Consider the following 27,472-nt stretch of genomic DNA (forward strand, 5'->3'; position numbering starts at 1 on the left):
AACAGGTTGCATTCTGAGGGGAACATTCTCAAGAAAGAGTGGCTTGGTAGTATCACTGCTGATCAAGTTGGCCAAGAACATAGTTGCCATTAGGAATGTGTATCATGTTAGGAGTGACCACCACATCGTCATTGTCAAGATGAAGTCTCATTTCAAGAGTGGTCACTCTCCATTGTGTGAATTGCCATGACCACTGTGCTGAGTGGGACAGACTAAAGGCAGCTCTCGATCTCTGAAATGGGTCATCTGTCATGTGCTGGCGACCAATATCAATAGCAGGGTTGTATACCAACCCGATCTATAATTGCATGGTTGGGCACATCCCTTATTTGTTTAATACCATCAAGCAGAGAACCCAACCCTGATCAAACAGACTTTGAAAGTGCATGGCAGGAGCAGCATCAGGTATACCTTAGATTGAGAATCGTACTACATAGATATAAAACAGGACTACCTGCATGTTAAACACTAAGGAACAGAGACCATGGAATTAAGCTTTACAAGAGACCAGGGCAAGGCTGTCAGTCCTACTTGCCCATTTGAGAATGAAGATGGGCAGTCAGGTAGCCAACAGGAAAAGGTTTCTTTAGCATTACTTTCCTCAACATTAGACAAGAATAAAACGCTTGCAGCATTTTCAGCCAAAAGTGTAAATCTCCCCATTCATTCTCCTGAGGTTCCTGCTATCATAGATGTCAGTGCTCAGCCAATCTGATTCAATCCATGTAACATTAAGTGACTGAGAGCAGTGGATATGCTTAGGCAATAGCCCTTGACAACATCTCAGCTGGGTGCACTCTGGGATGGCAGGACTGTCTTGTGAGGAGAGATTGGGCCGACTAGGAAGGTGTCATTGATGCATCAAATGCTGGAAAAACACACAGCAAACATGGGCAAAAAAGCTGAACTCAAGAGGTGAGAGTGCCTGCCCAAGATATCAAGGCAAAAATTTGTCCTAGCATGGCATCGAGGAGCCCTAACATAACAGGTGTCAATGTGATTCAGGGAGAAAACTCTCCACTGGTTGGAGTCATACCCAGCACAAAGGAAGATGGTTGTAGCAGCTAGAGGTCAATCATCTCAGCCCAGGGACATCGCTGCAGGTCCTTGGCACCATCTTCAGTTGCTTCATCAATGACCTTTCCTTCACCATAAGGTCATAAGTGGGGATATTCGCTGATGATTGCACAAAGTTCAATATCATTTGCAACTCCTCAGATACTGAAGCAGTCGGTGGCAATATGCAGCAAGACCTGGATAACATTTAGGCTTGGGCTGGTAAGCGGCAAGTAACATTCATGTCATTTTCTGGCACTTTTGTGGCAACTCCAACAAGAGAATCTAATCATCTCCCCATGACATTCAATGGCATTACCATCACTGAATCCCCCCACTATCAACATCTTGGAAGTTATCATTGAGCAGAAACTGAACTGGGTCAACCATATAAATACTGTGACTAGAAGAGCAGGTTGGAGGCTGGTAATTCTGCGGCAATTACCTCACCTCCTGACTCCCCAAGACTGTCAATCATCTACAAGGTACAAGTCAGGAGCGTGATGGAATGCTCGCCACTTGCCTGGATGAGTGCACCTCTAACAACATAAGAAAAAGCAGCCTACTGATTGGTACCCTATCCACCACCTTAAACATTCACTCGCTCCATCACTGGGGCATACTGGCAGCACTGTATACCATGTACAAGATGTATTGCAGCAACTCATCAAGCCTTCTTCAACAGCACCTACTAAACCAGTGACGTCCACCATGCAGAAGGGCAACACATGGAAACACCATGACCTGCAAGTTCCCCTCAAAATCACACACCATCCTGATTTGGAACTATATCACTGTTCCTTCACTTTCACTGGGTCAAAATCCTGGAACTCACTTCCTAACAGCATTGTTAGTGTACCTACACCACATGTACCGCAGCAGTTCAAGAAGGCAGCTCACCACCACCTTCTCAAGGGCAACTCAGGATGGGCAACAAATGCAGACCGAGCTAGCAACACCCACATCCCGTGAAAGGCTTTGTGAAACACCTTCGCTCAGTCCGCAAGCATGACCCACACTTTCCTGTCGCTTGCCATTTCTACACACCATCTTGCTCTAATGCTCACATGTCCGTTCTTGGCCTGCTGCAATGTTCCAGTGAAGCCCAATGCAAACTGGAGGAACAGCACCTCATTTTCTACTTAAGCACTTTACAGCCTTCTGGACTTAACATCGAGTTCAACAACTTCAGACCATGAACTCTCGTCCATCTTTCCACCTTTTTAATCCAATTTTTATCTATTTATTTTTAAATTTTATTCTCTTATTTGTTCATTTTTAAAATCCTTTTTCCCCAGCCACCACCCCCCATCTATCACTTGTTTCAATATTATGCTTTCACAAATCACTGGCCCTTGTTCTGCTATTAACACCTTCTATCTTACTTTTATACCACTATCAGCAACTTCTTCACTCTTTAACACTACCATTAATACTTGGCTTGAGTCAATGACATCTTTGTCAATCTCTCCTTAGCTGTCACCTACCACTGACTTCCTATCCTGCTCCACCCTCTCAAACAGTATAAAATCCATCGCATCACACTTCTACTTCTCTTTAGCTCTGAAAAGAGTCATATGTATTCCAAACATTAACTCTGTTTCTCTCTCCACAGATGCTGCCAGACCTGAGCTTTTCCTGCATTTTCGGATTTACGCCATAGACTTGACTTGGTGGGAAGAAGAATTGTTTTTATTAGAATAATATCCAGATACTTACACTGGCAATACATGGTTCAATTGTTTGAGCTGTCCTCTTCAGGAGTACTTTAGCTAAATCATAAGCTTGCTTGTTCATGTTCTGAAACAGAAAATTAGCAACATCTATATGTGCTGGTTTATCATAGCGAATACACAATAGTCTGAAAAATCAGTACGTCTTAACATCAATTATTATAAATCCATTAATGGTTTTGAAGATAATGACTGCAGTGCAAAAGTTGTGTCAGCATTTTCCTTTACAAAAGACCCTTCAAATATGCAGTTTTCCACTCCATGCCTTTGGGGCAAGGGCTCTGTCCAAAGCAGAGTTATCCCTACTGCTCAGTGCAGTATCCAGTAAGCAGTTATGTCTCACATACCTGGTTGATGACAGGTGAATGCAGAGATAACTGATCTCAAACTGAGCTGTGGCAGGGTCGTACTGACCTGTGGGTATGTTGGTGAGTTGCCACTGCTGATTGCTTTTTCATTCCTGCTGAAAATTGAGGCAAAACAGAAGTGGACCCAATGGCATATTACAACGGTGAACTCCAGATCACAGTTGGTGACAAAAATCTGGATTTCATGTGTTCTGAGAGCTGCAAGAGGAGGTGATGTTAATTAAAGCTTTCCAATGAACCATTAAAGGGCAGCTGCATATTACGCAAGAAAAATGGGGAATGAAGAATGCAGATCTTGGACCTTCCCCTCAACAATGCTGTCAAGGTCCTATTTAAAATGTTATATGAGGCGTCATAGCGATCCTTGCTTGGACAGAATCATCACACAAAATTAGATCCTGTTAGGAATCAACTGTCTTCATTTGCTTCGGTTTGTAAGTTGATAGAAAAATAATGGTTCTTGAATTCAAAGCAATTCTTTAATATCTACAGGGAATTGAACTTAGTCCAGTTGCGTCCTCTGGGACCGATGCAAGGCCACCTAATACAAAAACACTTCAGAACAGGCCATCACCTCAAGTTCAGGATCTTTCAAATATGCAACATGCAGTTTTTATTTTCCCCAAGCTGCTTACATTACAATTTTTCTCATTTCTATTCTCTTAAAAACTGGGAACAAAAATAAATATTATGCCAGATAATTACATCAATTAATAGAGGGAGGGAATAGCCAGACCAGAACAGAATTTGAAAGGAAACAGAGCATTTGCTGTTTAGGGAATAAGGAGGAAAAAAGGTTGAAAAGGTGTCAACAGAACCCACTAATATATATAAGAAAAAAGTTAGACGACAGCCATGACGTGAGAGGTTTCTTTAGCACAGTCAAGACCACCTAGGATCCAAGCACCCAAGGCCCCACTCCACTGCTGGCCAAGAACAGAGAGCTGCTCATCAAGGACAGGGAGGCAGTCAGCGCCTGCTGGAAGGAGCACTTGAAAGATCTTCTGAACAAAGACTGTCTTCAGTGCGAGTGTCCTCAACTCCATCCCACAGCATATGACCCATCACCATCTCAGCACAAACCCAACCTGGCATGAGGTAGAAAAGGCCATTCGACATTTATGAACAACAAAGCATCAAGAGTAGATGGAATCCCTGTCAAAGCACTAAAGCACAGCAGAGCACTATTGGCATGGATACTTGGCCTCATCTCCCTTATCTGGGAGGAGGAGAGCATGCCAGAAGATCTCAATGGCCATAATCGTGACCGATTTCAAAAATGGTGACAAGTCTGGCTGCAGTAATCTTAGATAAGTCTCCCTGCCTGTTGGCCACAGGGAAGGTCATCACAAGAATCCTCAATTGCCCTCTCCTTGTGACTTAAGAGCTCCTCCCAGAGTTGCAATGCGGACTCCGCCAATTAAGGGGCACCACGGATGTGATCTTCACCACGTGACAACTGCAAGAGAAATGCAGGGAACAGTACCAATCCTTGTACATGACACTCGGACCTCACAAATGCCTTCAACACTCCCAGCCACGAAAGGTTATGGAGCATCCTCCTCTTTTTTGGCTGCCCCCAAAAGTTTGTCACCATCCTCTGCATGTTCCACAATGACATGCAAGCCATGATCCTGACCAACGGATCCACCACAGACCCAAACCACGTTCAGATCAGAGTCAAACAAAGCTGTGTCGAAAGAAAGACGCTCTTCTCGATCTTCCTTGCCACAATGCTACATCTCACCCTCAGCAAGCTCCCCGTTGGAGTGGAGCTAAACTAAAGAACAAGCAGGAACATGTTCAACCTCTGCCGCCTGCAGATCCAAGATCGTCCCATCCCATCCTCTGTCACTGTGTTGTGTGACACGATCACCTTCTAAACGAGATAGGCTCAGATCAGACCTAGCAGTTCAAAACTGGGCATCCAAGAGGTAATTTTAGCCATCAACAGCAGCAGAATTGTATTCAACCACAATCTATAATCTCATGGCTGTCATATCCCTCATCCTACCATTATCATCAAGCCAGGGGACTACCCTTGATTCAATGAAGAGTGCAGAAGAGCATATCAGGAGCAGCACCACCACCTTCACATTCTCAAAATTTCTCTCTAACTTCAGTGATCAAAACCACCAGTCCCACAGTATTTCTTTCCCCCAGCAAATTCTATAAACGTTTCATTCAGTCTTTCCTTTGAAGTCCAAAATTTCAAATGATATACTTAAGGGACAAGCTTGCAAGCATTTAATAATGCCCGCTGAACTACTTCATAATCTGCAGATTTCTCTTCTGACAGACTAGTGTACACATTCATTGATCTACCTGTTCCTTTGTAACATTAAGGTCCAAGCATCTTTTGGCCACTTCAACTTCACAGCTATCTTTTCAAATGAGCTGAAATATCTTTCAACTCAATCCTCAATCCAAACTTGGGCATTAAACAAAGATCATTAGGTGAATCAAATTCCTCAGTGGAATCAGGGTCATCCTCTAAACCACTATCTCTCCTTCCTTTCTTTAATCTAAGCTTTTCTCTAGGCAGTTCATGCCAAGTTCTTTGTTTGAAATTCCCTGTCTCTTATCTTATCTCTTTCCTCCTTTGCTAACTTATCTCTCTAGGGGTCAAGATCAAGCTTTCGCATTCCCGTTTCTTTTGCTCTTTCCTTTTCTATTTCAAGTCTTTTCATTTCTCTTTCAATTTCAAGCAGCATCATTTCGTTTTCCCTTTATCAAGTTCAAGCTTTTTTATTGCTTTATCTTTTCCCAACTCTTTCATTCTTAAGTGAATTTCAGCTAAGTTTTTTTATATTCAACCATGGAATGTGGACATTGCTGACTAGCCAGCATCTACTGCCCATCCCTAATTGCCCTTGAAAAGGTGGTGGTGAGCTGCCTTGTTGAACCACTGCAAAAGGTACATCCACAGTGCTTTTAGGGACGGAGTTCCAGGATTTTGACCCAGCAACAGTGAAGGTACAGTGATATATTTCCAAGTCAGGATGGTGTGTGGCTTGGAGAGGAACATGCAGGTGATAGTGTTCCCATGCATCTGCTACCCTTGTCCTTCTAGATTGCAGCAGTCATGGTTTGGAAGCTGAGGAGTCTTGGTGAGTTTCTCACCAACTGATACACCAGTTTCAGGTTTCTCTTCTGGAAAAACTCAGCAGGTCTGGCAGCATTGGCGAAGAAAAGAGTTGACGTTTCGAGTCCTCACGACCCTTCAACAGAACTGAGTGAATCTTAGGAAAGGGGTGAAATATAAGCTGGTTTAAGGTGGCGGGGCGGGGGGGAGGTGGTTGTAGGGACAAGCAAGCAGTGATAGGAGCAGATAATCAAAAGATGTCACAGACAAAAGAACACAGAGGTGTTGAGGGTAGTGAAATTATCTAAACGAATGTGCTAATTAAGAATGGACGGTAGGGCACTCAAGGTACAGCTCTAGTGGGGGTGGGGTGAAAAGGCTAGCAGGGCATAAAAGATTTAAAAATAATGGAAATAGGTGGGAAAAGAAAAATCTATATAAATTATTGGACCACCCCTACCTATGGCACCTCCCCATGCCCACGCAAAAGATGCAACACCTGCCCCTTCACTTCCTCTCTCCTCACCGTCCAAGGGCCCAAACACTCCTTTCAAGTGAAGCAGCATTTCACTTGCATTTCCCCCAACTTAGTCTACTGCATTCGTTGCTCCCAATGTGGTCTCCTCTACATTGGAGAGACCAAACGTAAACTGGGCGACCGCTTTGCAGAACACCTGCGGTCTGTCCGCAAGAATGACCCGAACCTCCCTGTTGCTTGCCATTTTAACACTCCACCTGCTCTCTGGCCCACATGTCTGCCCTTGGCTTGCTGCATTGTTCCAGTGAAGCCCAACGCAAACTGGAGGAACAGCACCTCATCTTCCGACTAGGCACTTAACAGCCTTTCGGACTGAATATTGAGTTCAACAACTTTAGATCTTGAACTCCCTCCTCCACCCCCACCCCCACCCCATTTCTGTTTCTTCCCCCTTCCTTTTGTTTTTTCCAATAATTTATATAGATTTTTCTTTTCCCACCTATTTCCATTATTTTTAAATCTTTTATGCCCTGCTAGTCTTTCCACCCCACCCCCACTAGAGCTGTAACTCTTTCAAGTACAAACCCGTTTCCATCTGTTTCAGATGAAGTTACATAGTTTCATAGTTTTTGCCATTGAGATTTGAACTCTTGATCTTGGGTTTACAAACCCAGTACCATAACCACTTGGCTATTCAGGCCAAGCCCCACTAGAGCTGTACCTTGAGTGCCCTACCAACCATTCTTAATTAGCACATTCATTTAGATAATTTCACTACCTTCAACACCTGTGTTCTTTTATTCTTTTGTCTGTGACATCTTTTGATTATCTGCTCCTATCACTGCTTGCCTGTCCCTACAACCACACCACACACCAACCCCCCACCCCAACCTTAAACCAGCTTATATTTCACCCTTTTCCTAAGATTCACTCAGTTCTGTTGAAGGATCGTGAGGACGCGAAACGTCAACTATTTTCTTCTTTGCCGATGCTGCCAGACCTGCTGAGTTTTTCCAGGTAATTCTGTTTTTGTGTTGGATTTCCAGCATCCGCAGTTTTTTGTTTTTATCTCAGGTTTCTCTTCTTTTAATTCTAAACCTAAAAGACCTGAAATCTTTCAGTGACAACCCAGACTCCCAGGTGCCAACGTTCATAAACAAAACCTAAATGAAACTGAAGCCATTTTTACCTTTCTTAACACAAGAAGTCAACTTAATTATACATGGTTCACAACAGCAATAAGCTGCTCACTGAAGCTCAGTTTGGCCTCTGCAACACCCACTTGGCTACTGACTTCGATACAACCTTGGTTCAACTATGGACAAAAGTGCTGAACTCAAGATGAGGTGAGATTTGCTGCCCTTGACTGAGTGTGGTATCAAGCAGCGCTACCAAAATTGAATTCAGTGGGAATTAGGGGGAAAAACTCTACGTTGGTTTAAGTCATACCTAGCACAATGGAAGATGGCTGTGGTCAATCGAGCTCAATCGAGCTCAATCGTCTCAGTCCTGGGACATCACTGCAGGAATTCCTCAGGATAGTGTCCTTGACCCAACCATCTTCAGTTTTTCATCAATGATCTTCTCTCCATCATGTCAGAAGTGGGGGTGTTAGCTAATGATTGCACAGTGCTCTATCACTTGCAACTACTCAGATACTGAAGCAGTCCATTCCCACATACAGCAAGGTCTGGACAACATTCTGGCTTGGGATGATAAATGGCAAGTAATACTCACACCACAAAACTGCGAGGAAATCACAATCTCCAACAAGAGAGAATCCAACCATCTTCCAAAGACATTCAATCGCTTTACAATCGCTGAATCCACCCCATCAACTCCTTGAGGGCCACTGTTGACCAGAAACCGAATTGGACCAGCCATATAAATACGATGGCTATAAGACCAGGTCAGCAGCTGGGAATTTGATGGGGAGTCCAACGTCGGCCCACCACTTTCAAGGCACGAGGCCAGGGACGTGATGGAATACTCTACAATTGCCTGGATGAGTGCAGTGCCAATAATACGCAAGGACTGCAGCAGTTCACCACCACTTTTTCCAGGACAATGGGGGGGTGATTTGGCGTTGCCAGTGTTGCTCACGTCTCATAATGAATAAGAAAGAGGGAAATATCTTGTAAACAGAATCCATCTGAATTGAAGAATATGAAGGTGTCAGTCACAATCTCCAGAATACATGTGCCACCAAATAACGGGGTGGAAATGGAGGAAATTTATAGACAAATTAAAGGAAAGTAATAATTATACTTCTAGATATTAATTAACCAAAAACAGACTCAGATATGGAAAATGTTTATGATGGAAAAGGTGGAAAGATGTTTGGAACTGTATTCTCAATCAACATGTAACTCCTCCAACAGAGGGAGGAAGCACTGTTCTGGGCAGTGAAGCAACATGAACTAGCATTCCAGAAGCAAAAAAAAACCTGGAAACGTTATATTCAATGCAGTTCAATGTAATAGGAAAAGCTTCAAGACTATGGATACTAAAAGGAAAAAATGAGATTGAACTAAGATGAAAAGGAACTTGTCTACATTAAGCGTTAGAGTCATAGAGGTCTACAGCACAGTAAAAGGCCCTTCGGCCCGTCAGGTCAAACAAGCACCTAACTATTCTAATCCCATTTTCCAGCACTGGGCTCATAGCCTTGTATGCCATGGCATTCCAAGTGCACATCCAAATACTTCTTAAATGTTATGAGGGTTTCTGCCTCACCACCCTTTCAGGCAGTGAGTTCGGATTCCCACCAATCTCTGGGCGAAAAAGTTCTTCCTCACGTCCCCCCCTAAACCTTCTACCACTTACCTTAAATCCCCTGGTTATTGATCCCTCCACCAAGGGGAAAAGTCCTTCCTGCCTACCTTATCTATGATCCTAATAATTTTACACACCTCAATCATGTCCCCCCTCAATCTCCTCTGCTCCAAGGAAAATAACCCCAGTCTATCCAACCTCTCCTCATAACTAAAACTCTCCAGCCCAGGCAACATCCTGGTAAATCTCCTCTGCACTCTCTCTAGTGCAATCACATCCTTCCTATAATGCGGATTCCAGAACTGCCTGCAATACTCTAGCTATGGCCTAACCAGCGTTTTATACAGTTCCAGCATAACCTCCCTGTTCTTATATTCTTATGCCTCGGCTAATAAAGTCAAGTATCCCGTCTGCCTTCTTAACCACATTATCTACCTGTCCTGCTGCCTTAAGGGACGGGTGGACATGCACATCAAGGTCCCTCTGATCCTCGGTGCTTCCCAGGGTCCTACCATTCATCGTGTATTTCCATGCCTTGTTTGTCCTGCCCAAGTGCATCACCTCACACTTACCGGATTAAATTCCATTTGCCACTGATCAGCCCATCTGACCAGCCCGTCAAAATCCTGCTGTCAGCTAAGGCTATCCTCCTCACTATTTACCACCCCACCAATTTTAGTGTGAGCCGCGAACTTACTGATCAGTCCTCCTACATTCAAGCCTAAATCATTTATATATACCAAAAACAGCAAGGGACCCAACAGCGATCCCTGCGGAACCCCAATGGACACAGGCATCCAGTCACAAGAACACCCCTCGACCATCACTCTCTGCTTCCTGCCACTCAGCCAATTCTGGATCCAATTTGCCAAATTGCCTTGGATCCCATGGGCTCTTACTATCGTTATCAGTCTCCCATGCGGGACCTTATCAAAAGCCTTGATGTCCAAGTAGACTACGTCAAATGCACTGCTCTCAACAACACATCTGGTCACCTCTTCAAAAAATTCAATCAAATTGGTCAGATATGACCTCCCCTTAACAAAACCATGTTGACTGTCCTTGATTAATCCCTGCCTCTCCAAGTGTAGATTAATTCTTGAAAATTGAAGTATTAAAAATTATTGCCAGTGCCCCTATCTCCTCCCTTGCCTCATTCAACAGCCTGGGATACATTTCATCTGGGCCTGGAGATTTATCTACTTTTAAGCCTGCCAGACCACTTAGAACCTCCTCCCTTTCTATGCTAATTTCTTTTAATTATATCACAGTCCTTCTGCCTGATTTCCAAACCCACATCATCCCTCTCACTTGTGAACACCGACACAAAGTATTCATTTAGAACCCTACCTACGTCTTCTGGCTCCACAAACAAATTAACACTACAGTCCTTAGTGGGCCCTACTCTTTCCCTAGTTATCCTCTTACTCTTAATGTACTTGTAAAAATAACTTGGGATTTTCCTTTATTTGACCTGCCAATGTTTTTACATGCCCCCTTTTTGCTCTCCTAATTTCCTCTTAAAGTTCACCCTTACACGTTCTATACTCCTCTAGGGCTTCCGCTGTTTTGAGCCCTCAGTAACTGCCATAATCCTCCCTTTTTCTGTGGAACTAAAAATACCAAAAAGAACCAGCATTCAAAAAATTGCATTATTTAAACAGCAGATACAAAGGAAACAAATCAGGTGTACTCTAGTAAAGAAAAAATAGTGCAATGTAGGCTGGGGTTTCATGGGTGAACAGAGCAAGGTCCTTTTTTTTTATTTTAAAAGCATTTGGCACTTAACAGGCACATTAGAAAAATGAAAGCCATGACAAAAATGACTATAGGAAAGGTACAAAACGGAAAATTACAAAGGCTGAGTACCCAAAAAATACTCAAATACAAACATCAATAAAAAGGCTTTCTAGAGACACATTAGTGGTGAGAGGTAGTTATGGTGGGGAGGCCAGTAAAAAACGAAGTAGGCAAACTTGAAGCAGAGTGAGAGATGGCCAAGAGGTGTTTATTGCGATTGTGGAACCACATGAAGGTAGGCAGAAAAAGGGTGTTACTATTCAAAGAGAAATGGTACTGAAGAAGCTACTCAAACACCAGGCTGGCAAATTATAGGGATTTGATTGTTTACAGAAGATCGAACTATAAGTTTCCAAAATTTAGTGCCAAGGAAACTGTGCTAGAGAACTAGAATAATTGGTCAGGTGGTCTTGTTTCAGTTGTTGGTAAACTATTAGTTGGGAATCAAATAGAATCAAAACAGAATCAGAAACAAATACTTGGAAAAACAAGTTTCAAGAGGGGTAACATTTTTAATTATTTCGATAGTGTGTGGGTGTCGCTGGTAAGGCCAGTGCTTGTTGCCCATCCCTAACTGCCCTTGAACTGAATGGACATTTCAGAGGGCAGTTAAGAGTCAACCATATTACTGATGTGGTTGACCACAAACCATTGTTTATGCATTGCTGTGGGTCTGGAGTCACATGTAGGCCAGACCAGATAAGGATGGTAGATTTCCAGGTGGGTTTTTACAACAATTGACAATGGTCACCTTTCGATTCCAGATTTATTAACTGAATTTAAATTCCACCAGCTGCCATCGTGGGATTTGAACCCATGTCCCCAGAGCATTAGCCTGGGCCTCTGGATTACTCATCCAGTGACATTATCACTATGCCACTGTTTTCCTCCATGGGTCTGCTGGGATATAGAATCTGTTTTGTAATTCCTGATCACTCTTGCACCTCCAATCTCCCTCTTTGTCAAAATATTTTTTTTGCCTTTCATTGTTCCTCCAATGCTCCTCTGAATTTCTTCTCTTACCCCTTTTCTAAGCTCCAAAGACACTTTTTACACATTGTTCCTCCTCTCTGCATCCACAATGTGAGGTCAAAGTTTATTGTGCCTTTTTAATTCTCAGAACCTCAAAACTGTATAATGCATTACCTTCCTCAGCCTACCCTTTCTCTTGTAATCATTTCTTTTATAATCCAAGCTTTGCATCATCTAAATTTTATTTTCTGATATACCCATTATCTACTGTTTTTAAATTTGGTGGCATCCTCCAAAATAAGCACTGGGCATCACCTTAGTTTCTCATGAAAAATCTTCGAACTAAAAGTGGCTCTGATTAAACATAAAAGACGATCTAATGTGACCTGGTCTGTTTCTAGGGCAACACAGTGGAACAGTAGCGAGATACAAAAAACCCCGAAGCATTCCAACATGATGGCATTGGTAATCACAAAAAATAAGTTTCTTTAAAATAAGTACTAAAACCACAATAATAATTAAGCTGAAGGTGTAGTTCAGCATGAAACCTCGCATACAGATATGAGCTATTAGGATTATAAACAATAAAAGCAAAAGACAAAATTAAATTAACAGTACATGGTCAAGTGGTCTTCATCTGCATTGTCATTTCTATGATTCTAAAAATGGTTTCACAAATATCCAACTTTGTTTTAAAAAATTCTTTGTTTATTCTTAAAATGTGCTTTAAACACCCTGAAAGCTTCTCAATGTCTTCCAAAAGTGCTGTTAATGAAAGGGCACAAGAGAGAATATGGGATTCTGAGAATCATCATAATCATTAGGAGACAGAGAGCAAAAGAATCTGGTGAGTGTTAGGAGACACAAAGATGATGTACAGGTAAAATTGCTGGGAAACATCAAGGAGGGCAACTGCTACTTTAAACACTGCTTAGATGTTTATTTCTAGTTTTTTGAAATAACTTGATTTATGATCAAAATACTCTCTTCAAGAACAAGTACCTTATGTGCAGGAATAAGGTTGATAAGAATGGAGTCCAGTAGGTCCTGAGTTACTCCATCTCCTTCCATGATGATAGAACTCATCAAATCCAACATGTGCATCTGAACCTTCTGATTGTGGCTGTTGCTGAGATAAAAATATATTCAAATGGTTACTGACTGCAGAACTATCTCTACAGTTCAAGTGGAATTCCTCATTCTGCAAATAGGGGTAATAGTGCATTGTATGATAGCAGACACTGTCTCCTGTAGTCAGTCAGGTTTGGGGATAGTATTATTTGAAAAAACCTCAGTGAACATACGGACATTTTTTAAATACAAATTTCAGAAGTTGCACAAATTCATCATTTTTGTTTTCATTGAGTGGCATGTTATCTTACGAGTAAGCCTTGTTAATTGATTGGAACAGGTCAGGTTCCTATTATATTATCACTGGAGATAAATATTTGATCCGCTTTCCTGATGCTTTTAACACAAAAATCAAAAGTATATATGCACATCCACTTAATGGATTAAATGATTTAACACCGACTTACAATTAGCAGAAAAACTTATTTAGAAGTTGAGAAATTATCTTTTAGAGAAAATAGTAACCTAAACCAAAACCTGCACCATCAATTGTGCCAGGCAGGGATAATTGACAACTCCAACTTGCACTCTGACATCAGCTCTAGACAACAAAACTGCCAAAAAGCACATTATTCAGTAATTTTCAGTTTTATTTTGCCTTTAAACACACATGAAATATTTAATGGAAGCCATTAAAATGGAGGGGAAAATAATTCTTCAGTCACTAAGGTTCATTTAGACTGAATATTTGAAAAATAACTGAATAAATGGCATGACTGTTTTATAGCAAATCAGAAAAGTGAGCGATTCAATGTGATTACAACACACATCATGTCACAGTATTCAAGGGGAAGAACGATTTAAATGCTTCCGTTAAATTCAGGAAATTGGTATTTCAAGTTATCATGATTACATGGAAGGAAATTGAAAAATCAATGTGTGAGATGAAAGGCAATTTAAAAATGGTATTGGAATTTCAGCATTCACCGTACAAATACACTTGCTAAAATATCAGCACTATGGCTGTACCTACACCACATGGATTGCAGCAGTTCAAGAAGGCAGCTCACCACTGCCTTCTCAAGGGCAGCTGGGGATGGGCAATAAATGCTGGCCCAGCCAGCTAAGCCCACTTCCCACGAATGAATAAAAAAAATGGCTCAGCCCCAATGAACCAATAAATTTGTCCAATGAACAGCAAAGCCAGACAAGTCAGAAGGTGCCAACTTTGATTCTCAGTCTGCCCTGAGAGAGCCTGGACTGAGCTTGAGGACAACAGAAATCTAAGCATCGATTATGGGCCAAAAAAAAAAAAGCCGAATCCAATTTTTATCTGGGTGGGCTGATATTTGTCGCATTATACAAAAGTTATGTGCCCAACACATATCCAGAGTTCACCCTTAATACAGCCACAAGCAAAAGAAAGCTAATAATTTGCTCCTGCTTTTATTTGATTTTCAAAAGGAAATATGAAGAAACACTTGATACACTTAAAACTCTTACTTAATGACTGAGAAGAGGGTCCTGAACAGCTGTATAAAAATCTCATTACAATCTTCAAGCTCAAAACAAATGTTATACGACTTCACCCACGCCAGGTTCTGTGGAATAAAATAACATTAGCAAGTTCACTATTATCAAGTATAGAATTAAAAGAGATTATTCAGTGTCTGGAGTATACATAGCTTCAAAATAGATTGTCAAAATATTATTTGCAAATTGAACAGCATAAACTACAAATATTAGTGCTCTTCAGAGTTTTAAGTGGGTATGTAATGCAAACATAGTACCAACATCATCCACTATTTTAAAAATGAGTCTCCCAGTATGTTACTCAGTATGGCTGAGATTTGAAATTCAGGGCAGCAGTGGGCAAATCTATACCATTGTGTTCAATTTTTTTTCATGAATTAAATGCAGACTAGTAGATAAAACCACATGAACCAAGAAATGTCACATGGAAGCGGCTTAAGAGATGGGAATAATTCTAGAGCAAAGTGCCCAAAAACTATAGTTATTGGGAATTGTATGATTCCAATCCATCAAACTTCACCGGAACAGAAGTGAACTAAAGCATTGGCTGATCCTTGAACAAAAATCTGAAATTTAATAAAACTATTGGCAATAAAAAAAAAATTTTGATAAATACATAAAGAGCATAGGATAACTAAAGAAAGAGTGGAGCCTCTTAAGAACCATAAGGGTAACCTGTGTGGGGAGGGAGAGGATGTTGGTATGGTTCTTTCACATAACAGAGGGACCATATAGATACTGCAATCAGCGAGGAGTGTGGAATATTAAAGTAAATTATAATGAGAGAGGTGCATTAAGGGGTCCATAACCTTGCAGAGTGGATGGATGTCCAGGCCCAGATAAAACGTACCTTGGCTGTTAAGGGAAGCAAAAGAAGATACACGAAGGCTCTAATTGTCATTTTCCAATTCTCTCCAGTTACTGAATATGGCATTGGACAACTGGAGGACAGCCAATGTTGTACCATTGTTTAAAATGGGATAGAGTGAGTAATTAGAGGCTCACCAGCCAAACTTTGGTAGAGGGAAAATTATTGGCAAAAAATTCTGAGGGACAGTGGGGAAAATGCGAGAGTTTATTACAAAAGACATGGTGGCAGAACACTTGGAAAGCATTAACGGATTAGACAAAGTCAGCATGGGTTTATGAAAGGGAAATCATGCTTAACTAATCTACTGGAGTTTTTTTTGAGGGTGTAACTAGTAGAATAGATAAGGGAGAACCAGTGGATGTGATGTATTTGGATTTCAAGACGGCTTTTGATAAGGTCCCATGTAAGAGGCTCATGGGCAAAGTTAAAGCACATGGCAATGGGGGTAATATACTGGCATGTATTGAGAATTGGTTGACAGATCGGAAACAGTGTGGGAACAAATGGTTCTTTCTCCGGGTGGCAGGCAGTGATTAGTGGTATACTGCAGGGATCAGTGCTTGGGCCCCAGCTATTCACGATATATATGAATGACTTGGATAAGAGAACCAAATGTAATATTTTCAAGTTTCCTGACGACACAAAACTGGGCGGCGTTGTGAGGATGCAGCAAGGAGACTTCAGGGCAATTTAGACAAGTTCTGTGTGGGGGCAAACAAGATGCAGTATAATGTGGATAAATGTGAAGTTATATGCTTTGGCGTGAAAAACAAAGGCAGGGTATTATTTAAATGATGGTATATTGGGAAATGTGGACGTACAAAGGGATCGGGGTGTCCTTGTACACCAGGCAGCTGCAGCAAACAATTAGGAAGGCAAATGGTATGTTAGCATTCATTGCAAGAGGATTTGAGTTCAGAAGTAGAGATGTCTTACTGCAGTTATACAGGGCCTTGGTGAGACCGCACCTGGAGTATTGCGTGCACGTTTGGTCTCCCTACTTAAGAAAGGATATACTTGCCATAGAGAGCGTGCAGCAAAAGTTCACTAGGCTGATACTGGGAATGGCAGGACTGTCATATGAGGAGAGGTTGGTTCGATTGGGTCTGTAGTCACTACAGTTTAGGAGAATGAGAGGGGATCTGATTGAAATACATAAAATTCTAACAGAGCTAGACAGGTTAGATGCAGGTAGGATGTTTCCCCTGGCTGGGGAGTCTAGAACCAGGTTGCCACAGTCTCAGGATACAGGGCAAGCCATTGAGGACTAAGATGAGGAAAAATTTCTTCACTCAGAGGGTGGTCAATCTGTGGAATTCTCTACCACAGAAGGCTGTGGAGGCCGGACCACTGAGCATATTCAAGAAAGGAATTGATAAATTTTTGGATATAAGGAGCATTGAGGGGTATGGAGGGAAAGCGGGAATATGGCATTGAGATAGAGGATCAGCCATGATCGTATTGAATGGCAGAGCAGGCTCGAAGGGCTGAATGGTCTACTCCTGTTCCTATTCCTTATGTTCTTATGGTAGAGGCAGAAACTCTCATAACATTTAAAAAGTACTTGGATGTGCACTTGAAGTGCTGTCACCTACAAAAGGTGCAGATCAAGAACTGCAAGGTGTGATTAGGCTGCATGGATACTTGCCAACCGACATGGACACACTGGCCTTCTTCCGTGCCATGAATTTTCAGGTATCTATGAGTTCATGGTAAGTATAGCAAACTTCAAAGAGTTGAGAAATAAACTGACAAAAGTAAACAAGGCTGCACTGTTGCTTGTGAAAGTGGCAATAAGTGGGAAGTATTTGGGCAATCCAAAGCTGGGAAATACCTGTACAATGCAATAGCTACATTTATGCAGAGATGAAACCATGATTAACAAATAAGTCGCGCTCAAAGGAAATGCTTACACAAATGCAAGAATGAAAATCCAGCAGACTGGGACAGCAATAAAAAGCAAAGTACAATAAGGTGCATAGAAAACATAGAAAAACACTCCAAGGGATATCAAGCTGATCGCAAAAGTTTTATTATTAAAAAAGAGAGCAGTAAATTAGATTGCGTGCTTATTAGAGACAGATGGAGGTGAGGCTATAATGAAAAAGAACTGCACTCATTTTTCATTTTTTAAGTCTCAAAGCACTTTTTTTCATGGAGTGGGAGAATCACTGGTGAAGACAGCATTTGTTGCTCAACCCCAGTTGCCCTCAAGGTGGTAAAGGTGTTGTAAGTACACCCACACTGCTGTTAGGTCGGGTGTTCCAGGTTTTTGACCCAGTGACACTGTAGGAATGGCAATTTAGTTCCAATCAGGACGGTGTGGGGCTTGGGGGATGGAATTTGCAGGTAATGGTCCCATGCATCTGCTGTCTTTGTCCTTCCAGGTGGCAGCAATCACTTTGCTGCCAATGAAGTACTTTTGAATTGCTCACCACTGTAATGTGGTGCAATGTAGGAAATCTGACAGCCAATTTGCTGGCAGCAAACTCCCACAAAACAGCAATGTGATAATAACCAGACAATCTGTTTTTGTGATATTGATTGAGGGATAAATATTGGCCAGAACACCAGGAATAACTTTCCTACTCGTCTTCAAAATCGTGCCATCGTATCTTTTACATCCACCTGAGCAGGCAGATGGGGCATTGGCTTAACATTTCATTTGAGAAACGGCACCTCTTACAGTGCAGCATTCTTTTAGAATGCACCGGAGCGTCAACCTTGATTTTTATGCTCAATCCCTGAAGTGGGGCTTGAATGTGGAACCTTGTGACTCAGAGGCAAAAGTGCAACCAACTGAGCCACAGCTGACAATTAAGAAGAAAATTGGAATCCTGTTAAAATGAGTGGTTTGTTTATTTTCACAGAACAGAAAGATGAATAAAAAACTTAGGCGGGTTGTCTTAGGAGGAAAGGTTGGACAGGCTAGACTTGTATCCGCTGGAGTTTGGAAAAGTAAGAGGCTGCCTGATTGAAACATAAAAGATCCTGAGGGGTCTTGACAGGGTGGATGTGGAGAGGATGTTTCCTCTTGTGGAAGAATCTAGAACTAGGGGTCACAGTTTAAAAATAAGGAGTTGCTCATTTAAGACAGAGATGAAGAGAAATTCTTTTCCCTCAGGGGGTAGAGTGCCTTTGGAACTCCCTTCCTCAAATGGCAGTGTAAGCATGGTCTTTGAATATTTTTAAGGCCGAGCAAGATAGATTCTTGATTAACAAGGGGGTGAAAGGTTATCGGGGGTAGGCGGAAGGCTATCAGATCAGTCATGATCTTATTGAATGGCGGAGCAGGTTTGAGGAGCTGAGTAGCCCACTCCTGCTCCATGTTCATATGTAGAATTTAATGGTGTGTCACTTGCATATACTGCTCAATGTAGGAATGTATCTATGAAGAAAATGTAACCAATGAGTTTTATGATGAGATTTAACATATAATTAACATGAGTAGATATGCCTGAGAGTCTGTTTTGACAATCTTTATTGATTACAAGGGAAAAAAAGTACCTCTATTCCTTCAGATGGTCAAAAAGAGATTTGCAAATTACTATGAGCATTTTTCCTGGATTTGTTCTTGTTTGAATGCAATAGAGCCTCCAACGACTTTATAAATGCTTCCATAAAACCTCATAATTAGTGTTATTATTCCATATACACAATGCAATGGTATTAAATTCTATTAAATTAAAATCTGACATACTGATGAAAAATCAATCTGAAACATTATCTCTGCTTCTCTCTCAATTGTTGCCTGACCTGTCCTAATATTTCCAGAATGCTCTTTTATTTCAGATTTGCAGCTCAGTTTTAATTCAGAAATTACGTTGGGTCACATGTATTGCTTCTAGTTTTCAAGATCAGATACACAAACAGTTCAAACACCTGTTTTCAGCAAGACTAATTTATCTGGGTCAAAACTCTACAGAAGTCTTTTCTGCTTATTGGGTATAAAGAGGCATTTTGATCCACGAAAACTTATTCCTAAAGATCCCCAACTCCCCCATCTCAGTAACCAGCTACATTTTGGATGTCTTAATGTTTTTTCCTCACAATCACCTGGTAGCTTCTTTGAAATGTTTATAATGCCCTTAGAACGCTTCTCCCTGATGTCAACTTTAAGTACATATTTCACTATATCTAAATGTGTGTCCTCTGGTCATGCTTCCCAGACTTACTTTTAAGTGATATTCAGGATTTTCATAAATGATGTCCTCTCTCAAACATTCGTTCTAGATTGTATACTTGAACTTCTCCAATGCTATGAAGGGGTTCCAGAAAGACAGTCACATGAATTCCATTAGCTATGGAATATGAGGGGCCTTTTGAATTTTCGCTGATTTCTGTCATAGAGCTCACTTTCAACTTAGTTACAGCTACTATTTTAAAAAATTAGAATTTACATTCAGAATAGAATTCTTACTGTGTGACCAGTGAATTGTTTTCAAGTGTGATATATATGCTTGATTAATGTTAACACAGTTTGAAGTAGCTTACCTCTAATAAATAAAAGTATCTATTAAACTGCGGACTTTTGGTATCTTCCAATCCTTTCAGCTGCCGTGTAATGAACATGAAAATGTCCTGTCCACACAAAAAAAAAAGCATAATTTAACAAATTTTGCAAAAGCAGTTTAAAATATTCCTGAAAGATCCATGGTAAAATTTGCAGCACTCTGAAAGTTGCATTTATGGTGTAATATCTGCATAAAATCTAGACTTTTAGAAATCCAAACTAAAATGTCAAAATAGTGAGCTATAAATTGCACAAACTTTTGTAATAAATACTGCAATGCAAAATCATGTTGTTAAAAATAAGTACAAATGGGAGGCACTTAGAAATAAAAAGGCCACTAATGGCAAGGCTCTGCTTGTTCCAGGAGCAAATTTGCTGGGTCATGCAGTTTCATATTACTACTGCACAAAGATGGTTCCATTTTATTATGGGGCTAAAGAAGTCCCAAAATAATGTCAATGTGTAACCACGGGAACAAAGTAAACAATAACAAAAAATTACATCTCATACTTTAAAGCTATGGTTTCTCAGGCAGCAGAGTGAAACATCGCATGCTTATCAACAGTGCGATGCAACATAGCTTCTTGTCCACATTTTCTGATATCAGTCATGCAATGAAGAAAATTAAACAGACAAACGACTTTGCCACAGGGAAATAAGAGAAGCCACCCTAATTTTCCCCCCCTATAGTTGAATTGACATGGTGGCATCAAATCTCCTATCCACATCTTCAGCTAAGCATGATAACTGGCATTAAGAGAACTGAAAGCAGACATCATGAAAATATAATTAAATATGGAGACAAAACTGCAAACAATGGAAATATACAGCAGCCCAATCAGTCTCCCAAAAAAGGCAGGTTACTTTTTTGGTTAGAGGTGCTCACCCAAATCAAAAACAAATCCCATAAGCAAGACACTCCCAATTGGAGAAATCAACAGATTGAACAACTTGCAAACTGCTTAATAAAAAAGCAGAACACTTTTATATGTCAAAAAATTATTTCAGCAAGGCAACAGAAAGAGAAGAATTTAAAAAGTCAAACAGCTAAGACAGTAAACAAAAAATGGCATGGCAATGATTCACACAAGGAAAAAGAAAATGAGAGTAAGAAATAATCCACCCAAATGCAGATCTGAAATGAAATAAAGAGATCTGCTGAATGCACACAGACTTCCATATCCTAAACAGAAAATAATAAAGTAGGCACTCCAAACTATGCTCTGGCAAACTATCTATATTCAAAACATAAAACCCTCACCTCCCGGCGCAAGTCACATACACCACAAAAGCAATAATTATCCTGCTGTTAAAAAAAAAAATGGGGGAAATACCCAGGGTTATTATTAGACACTGTTCCTGACTGTTGTTGAAGAGAACAGGGCAGGAGGCCGAAGACAAAGGTTGGACAATGGGAGGGAAATTTCAAGTGGTAAATTATAGCGATCAGGATTGCATTAATGGACAGAGATGTTCAGCAAAGCAGTTATCTAATCTACATTGAGTACATAAAAGTGGCCACAATATGAAGAACAAAACAGACCACCATACAGCTATCCCTCATTTAGCAGGCCTAATATATGCCCTAAGAATTGTGTGCAAAATGAAAACACACTAAAAGAAAATATTTTTCCCATAATAACTTTGGAAATATGGATGGATTACATTCTTGATCTATAATTTTTAAATTAAGCTGCGAGGTAACTGACTCTGGGTGTGAGCTGGCTGACTCTGGCTGCTCCTTCTGGTCAGCCACACTGATTTGCTGTCTGTTCACTCGGTAGTGCAAAGTGGGAAATGGCAGAAAAGCTACCAGCTCTCGGCCTCTACCTCACCCCAGCAACATGCTGCTGGCTGGCAGCAGCACGGACACAGAGAGGATGTGGAGAGAATGCCAGGTTCGCTGTCCGGGATCAGGTCTGGAGTCCCAATAACTTTACTGGTCCTTAGAGGACAAGGGTCCGGGAAGCCAGCAAGCCTGGCTTGGCCGGAGTTACTACAGGGAGAGCCCAGATTGGCACGGGCAAACAACCCAGGCAGGGGAACAGGGACAGAAAGATTTATCCCACTGGGAGAGGACATCCCATCAGGACAGCTCAGGAATCCTTCCTATTCCACCAGCAGAGACTAAGAATCCATCTCTGCTCCATCAGCAGAGTTCATATCCCACGACAATGACTGAGGAAGTTAAATCAATCTGAGCTAAAAAGCCAATATCAGAAATGCTGACTATGAAACAACTGAATTGTCATAAAAATTCATATGATTCAGTAGTGATCTTTTGGGAAAGAAGTCTGTTGTCCTTATCCAGACTAACCTAAATGTGACTCCAAACCCACAGCAATGTGGTTGACTCTGAGAACTCCTTGTAAAATGGTCGAGCAGTTGTCTTGAGGGCAATTAGGGATGATCAATAAATGCTGGCTTAGACAGTCCCTCCCACATGCTGTGAATAAAAAAAATCTGCCATGCCAAACATTCACTCCCTCCCGCACTGGCACACCATGAATGCTGTGCATTCCCATCTACAAGATGCACTGCAGCAACTCATCAAGGCTTTTTCAACAACACCTCCCAAACTTGTGACCTCTACCACCTAGAAGGATAAGGGCACCAGACACATGGGAATACCATCACCTGCTACTTCCCCTCCAAGTCACACAACATCCTGACTTACAAATATATTGCCATTTCTTCATTGTTGCTGGGTCATAGACCTTGAACTTCCTACTTCATAGCACTCTGCATATGCCTACACCATCATGGCTACATAGGTTCAAGGCAGCACTTCACCACTACCTTCTCAAGGGCGATTAGGGTCATGCAATAAATGCTGGCAGTGCCAGCAACACGCACAGCCCATAAACAAATAAAAACTCTACTGCTCATCTGCTGACCCAAATCAAGTCCCAATCAACCATCATACTGCCCTTACTTTTATGAATACGGTTATGTAGTGGTTATATTACAAGTCTACTACTCCGGATAATTTGAATTCTAATCCCATCTTGGCAATTTGAGAATCTGAATATAGTTTTAAGGAATCTGAAATTGTCAGATTTTTTGCAAAAAACCCAACAAATGTCCTTCAAGGAAGGCAACATGCCATCCTTACCGGGTCTATCCTATAGGTGGCTCCAGTCTCACATCAATATAGTTGACGCTTAGCTGCCCCCTGCCAATGAAGTGTATCAAAGCATAAGGAATACAACATGGACTGTAGTAGGGCAACTAGGGATGGACAATCAGTCTCAACGGCATTGTCCACAAATCAAGCAGGAATAAAAAGCAGATCTAGGTTAAGTCATATTTGGAGTATTGTGTGCAGGTTTTGCCCCCATACTGAAGCTCTGGATATTTGTCCACACAAATGTATTATGAATTTTATCAGAATTGAGGATGTGACTATCAATAATATTGAACCATCTGGAGTTCTTTTCTTCACAAAAGAAAAGGCTAATAGTAAACCTGCAAGCAATCTCTCAAGTTATGTAAGGGTTCAATATGGTAAATGTGGAGGCAGACTGAGGCAAGGAAAAAGAGGCATAAATGTACGATAACCAGAAGATGAAATCAAGAACATAAGAGCAATGTGGAACAGAGTGGGGTATGTGGAACATGGTGCCACATGGAGTGCTGACACATACATCATCGATGCATTTAACAAGTGCCTGTGACTCTGTCTGAACACGTATCAAGAAGGGGGGAAATAGAATAGCAGGGTGAAGTATGGAGCATGAGGAGGTTTGTGTTGAGTATCAAATTGGGTTGGAAAATTTGAATCATTGTTTCCATGTAATGTGGTATCTATGGAAGCGCATTATAAGGTTTGGATTCCAACCTCCTGAATCAGTCATCAACAGAGCCAGATTTCAACTCATTTTAATTACCACAATTGTTTGTAGAAAGCCAAAGTCAACACAGTTATCATGTGGCTGATTTATCGTTGCATTAGAGATAAAAACCTAATGTTCAGAATCTGGGGGGAAATAGGTACTTATGAAACGTAAGTCTTCTGAGTAAAATTCACCCTCTACAAACCACAGAATGACTCATCTTGATAAGTTTTGGAGTAACAAAATAACAAAGCTACATGAAAATATCATGTTGCAGATATGTTTCTTTTAATTATGTGCCCTAACCTAACAATACAGCTCAAAAGATGCCATTCAGCCCATCGGGCTTGTACAGGCTCTTTGAAAGAGCTATCCACCTAGTCCCATTCCCCTGTTCTTTTCCCGTAGTCCTACAAGTTTTTCCATTCAAGTATTTAATAGAATATAGTCTCCAAATCCTTTATGCTGTTAACACTCAAAAGCCCAGCACTTAAATGAACTTTCCTCTTCCCCAAAATGTACCCACAAACGGCCTGTGCAAATGAATGTATGGAAGCATAGCATTGAGGCTGCAGATAACTCAAACAGCCTTCCTCATTTTGCATCACCCACACACTGCGTGATATAACAAACAGTACAAAATTAGGGCAAGAGTTGCCACTGCATAAATGTCAATACATCTGCTATCAAGACATCAGGTATCATGTACTGCAGTTAAACATGGACACTGCTATTTAGGAATTCTGAGAGAATTTCTCCATGTGAGAGATTACGACATATTATAATTCGGAATAAAAACAAAAAATGCTGGAAATGCTCAGCTGGTTTGAGATCAGTGGTCAAAATATATTTTTCTCCAAGGGCTCTTTTTGGCCTTTTCGAGGGCTACTTTCTGGTTTTCAGTGACTCCTATTTCATTCTCACTAACATCTTTAATTGGTGATGCGGTCACATAGTAACTTTATCTTCTGTATGTGTGTTTATTCCTCCTGCACTTGGAAGCAGATTCAACAAGAAACTTTTAAAAGGATATGGGATAAATATCTGATGGGTAAAAAAAAAATTGTAAAGCTACGGAACAGAGCCAGGGACAAGAACAGTTTGGATAACAAATGTGCATAGACAAAATGTGTCAAATGGCCTCCACTATGCTGCAGAATTCTATGTGATACTTACGTCTGGTCTAGTAACCATTTCGTGCCAATCACAGATTCTGTCTCTGGAGGAACAGCATGAGTGGGAGAGAGGGAACCTATGATTGGAGGAGCTAGAGCAGCAAGCATGGGAGAGACAGAATCTGTGATTAATGAAGCAGCGACTTAAAGATTCTGTCTCTCCCACACTTGCTGTTCTTCCAATCAAACTCTGCACTGTTTTCCTGCTCCCGAGAAGTCTGTACCTGCAATTATTCAGCCCCATTTGGATCGAGGAGGCGGCCCCAGTTTGTTTTCCTATAGGCTAACTGACATGGAAGGTGAATTCACCCTCCACCTGGGTGTATTGTGAACCCGGTCCAGCAGTCTAGGTGGAGAGATAGCATCAGCCACATTCCTGCCCTCCACTCTATCACAGACCTTTGTTCTGCTTGCCACCACCACCCTCCCCCCCCCCGCCTCCCCCTCCTTCACTTGCTCAAATCCCATTGCATTTCTAATTTTTCCCAGTTCTAATGAACCTGAACTGTTAAATGTTTCTTCACAGGTGTTGCTAGACCTGCTAAGTATTTCCAACATTTCGTTTTTCCTTCAAATTTCCAGTATTTGCAGTATTTTGCTTTTATTTTTCAGAATTGCAATCAGGTTAACACTTACAGAATAAACCCCGAAATATTTTACCTGATAACATTTTTCTCAAAGTGCATTAGCCAAAGCCTACACCCAAGGCTCTAGGGAAACCATAACAGAAAACAAATACACAACAACTGGATTAAATGTAACATAATATATAAATAGTCATTTGGTAGTATAGAGCTTGACTATTGCTGAAAAAATACATTTTGTCAAAGCTATTCATCTTGCACTCATCAGGACAATCACAAAAGTACCAAAGCAACAACCATATGCTGAATGAGAAGAGACTGATTGGTTAGTAAGTGGAGTCTGATTGGTAGAGGTGTAGCCATGGAGAATGCACAAATTCACGATGACTGACAAGTTAAGCATAAAGCATTGTTCACAATTTTAAACCTGGCAGCTTGACTCATTGGTCACGGCATTGCTCGAAGAATGAACCAACAAATGACTATCATTTATTTGGTTTAGCTGAATCAGGCGCATGTGTGTACATGTTCTTTCTGTCTGCAAAGAACAGGGCCCTGTGTATTAATATGTGTAGCTTCCATTCCATGCAAGTGCACCACACTGCAAGCCTGGCTGACAATTTTAAGTTGGCTCAGTGAAATATTTAGCACAGTGAAGATTATTTAGCAAATTTTGTCCAATCACAGAAGCATATCTAATGTTGGACACTGTTTTGAGTTTTGCAAGCACGGGCTGGTTGGGTACAGTCTGTACCTTGCCCATTGCAAACAGCGGAAGGGACATGCTGTTTGATACAATCCGCCAGCCTTTGGGACATATGACCTACATTCCTATCATCACATTGGCACTGAATTCATATACCACATTGCTCATTTGTGAGATAGGCAGGTCGTTTTTTGGCTTGATGGCAGCATCCTGTTAGTGGCAAAAAGCACTTGTGTTGCTATTGTGTAGTAGCAGCGTAAAACGGCTAGCTTCACTTGTTGCTCAAATTTTCAAGATACCTCGCCCTTCCATGGTGATCTGAGGTGCACTGGGCACTCGTCAGGGCCAAAAGTGACAGCCTAAGGCCTGTTCATGAGTTTGTACAATATACAGTACAAAATGATCTGATCAGGGCAGCCATTATCCCACAGGATGTCTTTGATGTGCCCTATTTCAGCCACCGTTGCATGAATCAGTATTCATCGAGTTTATGAACTCAGCAACTTGCGCAATTGAGTTCAGCTTTAATGACCCAAATAGATGGTGTTGCCATGGAACCCCTCCAGGCCCAGCTCTCGCAAACATCCTTGTTGGCTTCCATGAGAATCATATCTTTGATAAAATGATACCTAACCTCCTGCCATTTGCGTATTTCCAATGTGTGGATGATACGTTTGTTACATTTAAATCCGTAGCCGCATGTAATAATTTCCTTGCATGCCTTCATGGGTTCCACCCTGCACTTAAAATTCACTTTTGAAATGGAGAAATCAAATGAACTCCCCTTATTTGATGTACTAGTTGAGCAATCTGCCAAGGGTTTTCTATCACTGTCTACCGCAGGCCTACTTTCACTGGTCAATACCCGTGCTGGGATTCTTACAGTTCCACATGCTATAAGATTGGCCTCAACAGC

At 41.2% G+C, this 27,472-nt stretch overlaps 1 protein-coding gene across 5 annotated transcripts in view; it reads right to left on the reverse strand.

Annotated features, from left to right (window-relative positions):
* pds5a (PDS5 cohesin associated factor A) overlaps positions 1-27,472 on the reverse strand; it is a 249,026-nt gene that overhangs the window by 165,234 nt on the left and 56,320 nt on the right. For all 5 annotated transcript variants that reach the window (XM_041184444.1, XM_041184428.1, XM_041184436.1 and 2 more), the window contains 4 exons: positions 20,237-20,323; positions 14,842-14,939; positions 13,270-13,396; positions 2,776-2,856 (listed from right to left, as the gene is read on the reverse strand). In XM_041184444.1, the coding sequence (XP_041040378.1) occupies positions 2,776-2,856; positions 13,270-13,396; positions 14,842-14,939; positions 20,237-20,323 (393 nt within the window). The remainder of the gene's footprint in view (positions 1-2,775; positions 2,857-13,269; positions 13,397-14,841; positions 14,940-20,236; positions 20,324-27,472) is intronic.

The sequence above is a fragment of the Carcharodon carcharias genome, chromosome 1, assembly GCF_017639515.1.
Source record: "Carcharodon carcharias isolate sCarCar2 chromosome 1, sCarCar2.pri, whole genome shotgun sequence".
Lineage (NCBI taxonomy): Eukaryota > Metazoa > Chordata > Chondrichthyes > Lamniformes > Lamnidae > Carcharodon > Carcharodon carcharias.